Source organism: Prosopis cineraria, unplaced genomic scaffold, assembly GCF_029017545.1.
Source record: "Prosopis cineraria cultivar Desert tree isolate PC_DT_omini unplaced genomic scaffold, ASM2901754v1 PC9, whole genome shotgun sequence".
In the NCBI taxonomy this organism is placed as follows: Eukaryota; Viridiplantae; Streptophyta; class Magnoliopsida; order Fabales; family Fabaceae; genus Prosopis; species Prosopis cineraria.
In genome coordinates, this window is record NW_026555340.1 from 8,147,827 (window position 1) to 8,158,152 (window position 10,326).

A 10,326-nucleotide genomic window follows, 5' to 3' on the forward strand; every position below is an offset into this window, starting at 1 on the left:
CCGTCAAGAGTTTCTTCGCCTTTGAGATGCAAGGGATGATGCTAACCTATCTGATGCGTGTTGATTTTAAGCTTAGCCAAACCATCGCAGTTGCAGCCCAAGACTGCTAATAGTAACAGCGAATCCATATTCCCCGAAATTAGGGATACGGTGAAGTTGGATGGTCAATGTCGAACTATGTACAGCTTGAAGTATGTGCTGCTTCATGACAATCAGCAGGTCCTGAACTTGATTGGTTTGCCGGGATCTGGAAAGACCACTTTGGCTGAAACACTGTGTCATGACGATGACGTCAGAGGTAACATAAAATGTTTATCTCTAATTGGAACAGAGTAAGCACATTTTTATATCAAACATATATGAGGAAACATGAAACATGCTCCCAGTAAAGTTCCTATACAGGAAACATTTATATCTTGAAGTTAATGGCAATTCATTCCTTTTTGTTTCAGCAGATAAATTCAACAATAGCATCATCTTTGAGAAGATGGGGTCGCAGGGTAAAAGCAGAGAAGCGTTCATGAAATTGAAAGAAAAATTGTCCAATCAAGCATATCCGGTACTATTGGTACTGGATGATGTTTTGTCTGACTGGGAAAATATCATTGAGTGGTTAACGGGTTCAAGATCACCGGATTCTAAAATCTTGGTGACTTCAAGAGGTCAAATTACAACGCTTGGCACCACATACAGCATGGAATTGCTTTCTCCCGAAGATGCAGAAATCCTTTTCCTTCACTTTGTTCGACCAAGTGACATCGACTTTGGTGACCGTCGAATACGTGAAATGCTTCGTCAGGTAACACACACACACACACACACACATATCAGGATTCTTTGATTTGTCTGGATGAGCCATGAGATGTTGCATAAATATGATGTGTCAAAAGTCAGAACTGAATAATTTCATTTCATCTTTATAGAGTTCTTTATTATTTGCTTTGATTTTTTAGAGATGTATGGTTAGACAGAAAATATGATAATAATATGAGCAGGAAATAATTTGATACACAAAAGGAAGGAAAAGGCATAACCTTAACTAACTGGAGTCACTGGTTGTATCTGGTTCCACTTAAATGCAGATCGTTAACGGCTGCAAGGGCTTAGCTTTGGCTATTGAATTCATGGCTCGAGACCTCCGAAGGAAGCCTATTGAAGAGTTTCAAAAGGTGCAGTCAGATTTGTCGCGAGGTGGCTCTATTCTTGATTCAAATGAAGACTTGCGTGCTCGTCTCCAAGATTTCTTAGATGAATCCAACAAGGAGTTTTTTATGGACCTTGGGTTATTCACTGAAGATCAAGATATCCCCATCACTGCATTAATAGACATGTGGATTGAACTGTACGAACTAGATGAACTTGGTATATCTGCTATGATCGCCATCTACAAATTAATAGCCCTGGGTTTTGCTGCCAGGATCAAAGTGCCAAGGTAATTAAATTTGTGTCTGCAATATTATTTATTACCTTCAAATTCACGCTCAGGCTTTTGATATTCTCACATTTGAGTTTTGTTTGTTTAAGCAGGGCTGGTGGTAGCGATCTGGACAATTACTACAGTAACCACTTGCTCATGCAGCATGGTCTTTTGAGAGAGCTGGCCATCCGTACAAGCAACGAGGAACCAGCTGAGAGTAAGGGAAGACTGATCCTTGACATGTTTGGAAATCATCAGCGTCCTTAGTGGTGGCCCAAGCGCAGAGTAGATGCTCCTATGCTGTCAATGTCAACTGGTTTGTTTAATTACCTCTTTCCATCTCTATTATTGTCTTACTTATGCACAGTCTCACGCACTTTACAATCGAAATGAATATAAGATAGCTTTTAATGCTATCCCATTCACCTTCTTCCACATTTTTATACAGATCAAAACGCTGCTCCAGAATGGTTCAAAAATCAAGCAGCTGGTGCTGTGGTTCTGATTTTGAATCTTAAGGCTAGAGAGTTCAAGTTGCCTGAATCCATTAAAAGAATGAGAAACCTGAGGGTTCTTATTCTCACCAATTATGGTGTGGAATATCAAACTGAATTCACAAACCCAGGGCTGCTTGCTTCTCTAGGGAAACTGAGGAGGATCAGATTGCAGCAGGTTTCACTTCCTTACCCATGCAAACTGAAGAACGTGCGCAAGTTATCTCTTTACATGTGTAAAGTGAGGGAGGCTTTTGAAGACAACTCTTTGGAATTCTCAAAAGCAATGCCGAGTCTGGTTGAGCTGAACATTGATTATTGCAAAGATTTGGAGAGGTTGCCTGCTGGGTTTTGCAATATAACCACAATGAAGAAGCTGAGCATCAGTAGTTGCCACAAGTTTGTTGAACTTCCCCAAGAAATTTGGAAACTTGAGAAGTTGGAGTTGCTAAGAATTAGTCACTGCGCTGAGTTTAAGGAGATGCCGGAGTCAATCACTTGGTTGAAGAGTCTAATCTTTCTCGATATCTCATACTGCATAAAGCTTGAGAAATTACCGGACAATTTGGGAGAGCTAAGGAGCCTAAAACAGCTGTATATGACGAATTGTCCAGTAAATAAATTGCCAGAGTCGGTCGTCCACATGGAACAATTAGAGATTGTGATATGCGACGAAAATACTTATGTTTATTGGGAAGATATCAAAGCTTGTCTCAACAGAGGACTATACATAAAGAAGGCCGCGCAAAATGCAGACTTAAATTTTCTTTTCTGAAGATGATCTCTCCTCAGGCTTCAACCTTGGACTCTGGGTTTACCAAAGCTGTTTTGTCTTCTGAGTTTTGAGTCATCTCGAGACATTCCTTTCCCTGCTTTTGGTCGATTGGCTTGTCTGTTTGCTTGTTTTTTTGGGTTGTCCTGAAAATTACCTCACATGTCCATATCAATATTGTATCCGATATCGATATTCATCAATACTTCTTTGATATGTATTCATAAAGTATCAAGATAATATTTTTTTCTAATTTAAAAATTTTAATTTTCGATACGTATCCGATACTTTTAAATTATTAATTGATACTTGAAAATAAAAATTTAAAAAAATTAATGTTATTAAAACTTGTAATATTAAAGTTTTTATTGCTAATATTATTTTTTGATTTGCTTTTAAAGTCAAGTATTAGATTTTCATTAAAAAAAATTTTGAACATGATAAGAGAATGCATATTACATTTTTTTTAATTATAAAAACGTGAAAATGTAATCTTATAACAGTCGAAAAGAAGAAAATATTGATAGTATACCTATTAATAAGGATTAGATGGTAGGCAATTAGATATAAATAAAATAAAACTATAATTAATGGGTATATTTTACTTGGTATTATTATGAAGGACTATATATATATATATATGTTAATTTGAATATTTTTTAAATTAAAATTATATTTTCAATATTTTTGATAAATATATATATATATACACGTATAAAAAACATCGTATTTTTTATTTTTTAAAAATTAAAATGTCAATATATTGAATATGTATCCGATATGTGTATCAATATTCGTGTAAACTAAGTTTGAACAAATCATCATTAGTGCAGAGTAAACTTGTACAAGAGATTGCTCGGTTAGAGGGTCTGATATGCGCTGACTATGCATGCACATCCTTCCATTTATGGTGCTTAATTAATGCATTGAAATAATATTGATTATGGTATTTCAGATATTTGTATTTACTGTAAACTAAGACTCTTCCTCCGTCTCAAAATATGTCTTTTTAATTAGGAGAACTTTTTGTTCATTATACATGTCATTTTATAAATTTAAAACAGTACTATTTATTAATATTTTCTTTAATATTAATCTTATTTATTGTAGCAGTTACAAAGATCATTTATTAAGTTTTAGAAATAGATTTGGCAATGGGGCTAATATTTTGTGGTGTTGATTACAAATCAATGTGCTGAAACCTTAAAAGATTTACATAATTTGAAATAAATAGAGGAAATAAAATTTAGAAATTTAAAATCGTCACGACCATACAACAAAAATTCATAAGGCTGTCGTTTTAGTACTGATACAGACATCAGTTACTCATTATTGCTAGGAGAAAATTTAATTTAATCACTATTACTATTGTTTATTAAAAATTTAATTATTTGATTAATTTGAACCATTCCAATTTATTGATATTAAAAAAGAGTCTCTTAATCATCCTTGAGCCTTCGTTTGATCTGAAATCAATGTAAATATTTACCCATAATTATTAATATATTATTATGAGTGATATAAAAAGAATAGTGTGAGGTTGTGCCGAAATCTCCTGTCTATTTAACTATTTTATCAGTACGATTAATAATTAAGTGTATAATTTATCATTGATTGAGAATATATTGTCAAAGTCAACAATGCACGGAACAGTTGCCCAACTTTTGGTTAATCAAATAAAGTGAGAGAGCGAGCATTTGGTCGGTCACTTGGTTGTGCTTGCGCGTGGGATATTAGGAAATCACGTGACTCTCATCGATCAGTTTCAATCTTGTACATTACTGGTTGGCACTTTTATTAGGATTGGTGAATTCTCATAACGACAATGAAATTATTAAATTGTTTGGAATTAATAATACTCCATATAATACATTTAAAAAATAAAATTAAAGTTATTTTTTATTTTATTTTATTTTTTTGATATTGTAACTTAATTTTAAATTTTAACTCGATATAATTCAATTTTTTTATTTTAATTCAGTTGTAATTTAATTCTTAAATTTTAACTTAATATAACTCAATTCATATAATTTAAATTATTTATTATTTAACACATTGGTCCCTATATTTCAAAAATATAAATTATTTTAAAATTTTAATCTTCATACATTTACAAAGTTTAAAGTTTTAGTCATGTAAAATATTAATTTATATATTTTTAAAATAATTAGATTTTATACCGTGCGATGCATGGAAACATTAATCTACATTATTTAATAAAAATAAAAAGAAAGAGTGAAAAGTTAAATTTTATTAATTTTTTTAAAAAGACACAAAAAAAAAACAATTATAGCTTCTAATTTCTTTAATAACTTCTATTAATTATATTTTTTATTCCTAGTATAGTATTAGAATTTTTTTAGTTATTATAATATATAAATATAAATAATAATTTATTTTATTTTCACATAATATACAAAAATTATTACTAACATTTTATTTTAAAAATATAGGTTATTTTTAACTGAATTTTACCCTTAATAAAGTAGTCATTTATTTTAAATTAATATTATATTTTTATATTTATCTTTATTTAATAAAATATGTTATTTTAAAATAAATATAAAGTGACTTATTTATTATGAGGATTTTTTAAAAAAAGCACATTAATCACACCTTGAAACAAAAAAAAATCTTATATTTTTTTTAACATTTAACATTCAACTTCTAACTCCTTAAAAAATATTTTATATTTTTAAGTGGGTGAATATAGTTTATATTTTAAAAAGCTAAAATATAAAATATAATTTAAATTTAAATTTATGTTATTAAAAAAAGTTTTTACTACAGCGCCAATCCGACGCGAATTACGCAGGGGGAGATATTATAATATTCGAATATCTAATATTATAATATTATAATAGACAGTGAGAAGATTTAGAATTTGATTGAGATTTGTCGTTAACTGGAGAATTGTTCATCTACTGTAGAGCTAGCCATCCCACGTTAATAAAGGTAATAGATTAGTGCACTATTATCTCCTGATGCCCCATGAAACAACTCTTTCGTGTACAATGCCCCTGAATGCACAAAAGGAATTTTCTTTTCAAATTTCTTGACTGATTTGAGGAGACGGCAAACATCGTATTAAATTTCTATTTTCATATCATGAAAGAAGAGTTGAAATGCAAACAACACAATACACATTTACTAATGTACTTACACACATACATACAAGCAATTAATTCATTGTGCTTGGTTCATTAATATAATATGCCCCCTCTTCAATTATTGAGGAAGGTCAAAGCACAAGCTTCTACCCCAATAAGTGAAGTTATTGCAATCTAATGTTCAAGAGTATAAATTTTTGAAGAACTTCGCCTGTGATAGAGTTCCAAGATATTACACATCTTTATACAAACGACATGAGCAGATAAACATACATGTAAAAGAAGAAACTACAGCATATTTTGGTACCTCACATGTCTCGGTCTAATTCATACAATTTAACATGAACATAATTGTCACTCTGGAAGTGAGAGGTGCCATTGGGTTTTCATAGTAATGGGATATTACTCTTATTTACATTTGTGAATTCATGAGTTTAAAATTTTCAAATAAAAAGGAGGCCATATCTATCCATTTTCATTTCCTTTGAAGCTCTCATGCCCTATTTGGTAGCAACAAATTATAGGGAAAGAAGTGGAAGTGGACCAATATTTTTGCCCATTTGGTATCATGGAAGCTAATTCTCCATGGAACCCAATACCATCAAAATTGATGGAAGTGGGTCACATGCCTCAATCGATAGAAGTGATGGGTTTATATTCTTTTTGGACTCTTTTACCCCTATCTTCTCCTTCCCTCTTCCATCTTGCCATCTACTCACTGACCCTCCACCAGTGATGGTAATAGTCCTCTACCAACAATGACTACAACAATCCTCTGTTGGTGATAGTGATGGCGATGATGATGATACTCCGCCCAGCATCCTTCATGCAACCACTGCCTTGTATGATCATGGCCTGACTAACAACAACGATAGCCCAAAGCTTTGACTAATCAAAGGCATTAATGATCTCAGAAGTGAGCAAATCGGCTCGGGTGGAGCAAATCGGCTCGGGTGGAGCAAATCAACTCACTTGTAGATCTTCATCTGCTTCCATGTAGCAAATTGAGTTGCTGATGAGGTTCCCCCCCCCTCAAATTTCATTGTCTTGCTCTCATTCTTGAATGTAACAACTTGATAATCATTGTGCACTTCTCATTTTCACTCTCGTTGACATTGAATAAGGCTATATTATCATTCTGATTACACCTTTGATTTGATTCTTGATACTTCTTTTTCTCTTAATGTCATGTCCTAAAAATAGAGGATGACTAGCAAGAGGTGTGAATCATATCACATATCCCTGTAATCCTCAAATTGGAAATGCATTCCATTTCTAAAATAAATTCATCTTTATATTGAAATTTTAACATTCTTAATACTAATCATTAAAATAGAAGCTAGCTTCAAAATTTTTGTAGAAATTGTAGCAGAACCTCTCCTCTAAATAGGATCTCCTAAAAATTCCACAATATATAATTTTTCACAAAATAATCCATTAATTAAGAGCTTAGCTCCTTCTAAACATGAAACAAAATATATAACAAATAAAGACCCTAGCTATAGTCCATGTGGAGCCCCTAATCATATTTTCAAAAATAAAATCCAGAAGTATTTATAATTACATCAAAAGGAGAATTTCAATCAACTTTTCACCCAGCACATCTAAAAGTCCTTAAGGGTCAATAGGAGGATTAGCATCTGAGATCAAAAATAATTTTCAATGAATAGCATCCAAACAATAAATAATTAAATATGTATGAAAGCAAAGTTTAAATAATTGGTTGTGATAGAGATGACAATTTTCAAAAATAAATATTTCACAAACTTCAACATTAAAGGGCTCTATGAAACTTTAAATAAAATCTTGATTTATTAAATTATCATATCAAACGTTATTATCATTTAATTTCAACAAAGCAAATAACTGCATTGAATAATTATAAATATGTCACTAATCAAAACCAATGAAAAATAGATCCATCACATAATTAAGACTCATAATTATAGGAACTTATCAAAACAAGTAAAAATGTGGACACACAGTCCATGAGAGTAAATAACCAAATGCGGCTTACACTATAAAGACAAGCGTGAGCTCAAAGTACATGAGGGTAAGTAACCAAACGTGGCCTGAACTATAAAACAAATGTAACCCTCTCTATATCTGCCTGATATAGAAAAGGATTAGCTAAATCACCACATTACATATACCATACAGTAATCAAATACTTTGGTTGAAAGTTTGAGCCCAAGACTTCTTTTATAAAACCATCAAAATCATAACACATCAAAGTCATACGCAGTGGAAAAAAATCAAATGCATTCATAACAATCATTTCATGCATTTGAAATAAGAAAATAAGGTTAGATTAGAGGCCATGCGTCATGGCATGTGGCACAGAGTCACATGCCTTGACCTTCTCTATGACATGTGCTGCAGCGTGAGACACCATACACCGCAGTGCACTTGTTAGTTTGAGCAGCTATCATTTAACAACTCAAATGACAAACTTTTAGCATGTGCCGTTTTTACATACGATGTTCGATTAGAGTGATTCAAGCACCCACACGTAGCTTATCTTATAAGCTAACTAATGAGATAGGTTTAGACACGATCTGATGGCTTGATCAAAATTTGGACACTTGAGTGTAAAAAGCCACTTTTTCAAAGAATTTAATGGACCCAAGCATTTAAATCGATCCCCTCTCTCATTAAACCACATTAAGCCTTGAACTAAGTTCAAAAGGACTTGTTATACCTGATTAACCACATTATAATACATATATACACATACATCACAAATTGGCCACTCAATGGCCATTTTCACATTTCACAACTTTTCACAATTTAGCATAATTTGATCCACTTGGCATTTCACCACAAATTCACTTCATTCTCACCACTATCATATTTACAACATATTCATAACTATATCTTAGCCTCGGTTTATCATTTCATAACATATTCACACATATGGGCTAAGATTTACAAAATCACTACAATTCTCTAAAAATTACCACTTAATCATGTATGCAATCCTTATGGCAAGTTATATACACATTCATATTAAACTAGTTCATTACAAAAAACTTAAAGGTTTCCATAGCCACAGAAACACTATGCCGATCCAGATTCTTTCCCTTTGTCTTTATCATTGCTCTGTCTTCAAAAAGGGTAACCACAAGAGTGAGATAAAAATCTCAATAACAAAATAACTCTCTACTACTCACTATCACATGCAACTATATGAAAGTATGGCATAATATACAGTTAAACATATCATATCACATATGTTTCACTTCAAATCACATAAATATTTCACATTTCACCACTTTTCTAATATAAACATAATCACTACCAACCGAACATTCAAATTATCTTGATTTGAAATCATAGGCTTGTCTTAAAACAATTTACACTCTCATTAGCCTTGAGCTTACCTTTAGTGGTAGAATCACCCGACCAAAGGTGCTCTATCTCACTTTTAGACTATGGTCTCCCCCAATACATACAATGAGGTGTCATTGACTCAAACACTGCATCACATTGATACTAAGGAGTTCGAATCTCTAACACCGCACCTCAATAGGTACTAAGTAGATAATCTCCAACACCGCATCTTGAAAGGCACTCGGGAGATACAATTCTCCAACACCATATCCTGTTGGGTACTAAAAAGAATGATGCCATATAGTCTTATCACTATACTCTATACAGGTGAACTCCCACCCTTATGATCATGCTTTTTGAACTAATCATAGGTTCCCAATCACCATTAATCTCATGTATATACATATATACATTTCTATATCAAATTACACAATTTCATTTACTTGTTTAACTAAATTTCCTTTTCATGCAATAAACATATAATGCTACAAAACATGCTATTAAAAATGATTTCATATACTACATAGTATACTTACACACAGTTAAATAAATAGTCAAATAGAGGAAGTTATTTGATTACCTTAACCCTTCTGTTATAAGAAAAGTTACTTACAGATTTCAATTACCATTATAGCTCTCTATAAGCTTCCTTTCTCAACTTACACACGCGATATGCTAATCTACACACAATTGACACAATTTAGTCAATTGGTTTCATTTGACCAAAAGCACATAGTTACTAACTATGGCTATAACTAGCCATTCATTCCTTTTCATTTATCTATTCTAGGTTCATTACCACTCAATTACCACTTTACATCACCTCAAACGATCCCATCTCGCTTTCTCATCACTTCCACCCCTAATTTTCCATTGATTTAGGGCTAAATAGAGCCTACAAGTTCAAAGTTTCATTATTCAACTCTAAACCAGTTACAAGCTCTAATTAAACTCCCAAAAACCTTTTTATTACTATTGGGCAAGAAACTAACTTTCAAAATTTCCTTGATTCAATTTCTCTATGAGTCACATTAAGATAAATTTAGGTAGAATGGAAGGTAAGGGTTATATGAAGCTTACCTGATAATTTACTAGTCAGAAGTACCTTCTAATGCTCTGAAACCTCTTGCCCTAGCCAACCTTGGCTTCCTCTCCCCTTTTTCTCATGCATTTCTAATTTTTCCTGTGAAATTCACCCCA

At 32.3% G+C, this 10,326-nt stretch overlaps 2 protein-coding genes across 6 annotated transcripts; both read left to right on the plus strand.

Annotated features, from left to right (window-relative positions):
- The first annotated feature begins 168 nt into the window (after positions 1-168).
- On the plus strand, positions 169-2,892 carry LOC129320787 (probable disease resistance protein At4g33300). Of its 5 annotated transcripts, none has more exons than XM_054966390.1 (5): positions 169-298; positions 456-799; positions 1,083-1,432; positions 1,525-1,733; positions 1,866-2,892. In XM_054966390.1, exons 1-4 carry the CDS (start codon positions 178-180, stop codon positions 1,682-1,684), a joined length of 975 nt encoding a protein of 324 aa, XP_054822365.1. In that variant the 5' UTR covers positions 169-177; the 3' UTR covers positions 1,685-1,733; positions 1,866-2,892. The 5 variants fall into 5 exon arrangements, with proteins under 5 accessions (XP_054822365.1, XP_054822363.1, XP_054822364.1 ...); XM_054966388.1 differs by having other exon boundaries at positions 170-298; positions 453-799; XM_054966389.1 differs by having other exon boundaries at positions 170-298; positions 453-799; positions 1,528-1,733.
- Positions 1,724-2,686, plus strand: LOC129320431 (probable disease resistance protein At5g66900). The gene is made up of 2 exons (XM_054965889.1): positions 1,724-1,733; positions 1,866-2,686. The coding sequence occupies exons 1-2, from the start codon at positions 1,724-1,726 to the stop codon at positions 2,684-2,686; spliced, it is 831 nt and encodes a 276-aa protein (XP_054821864.1).
- Positions 2,893-10,326: the final 7,434 nt, after the last annotated feature.

Bases quoted from the DNA above. Each gene is read 5' to 3' on its own strand.
- LOC129320787 (XM_054966388.1), top strand. From the start codon at position 178: ATGTACAGCTTGAAGTATGTGCTGCTTCATGACAATCAGCAGGTCCTG. The intron at 299-452 runs GTAACATAAAAT...TTTTTGTTTCAG, and splicing joins TCATGACGATGACGTCAGAG to CAGATAAATTCAACAATAGC. The intron at 1,433-1,524 runs GTAATTAAATTT...TGTTTGTTTAAG, and splicing joins GCCAGGATCAAAGTGCCAAG to CAGGGCTGGTGGTAGCGATC.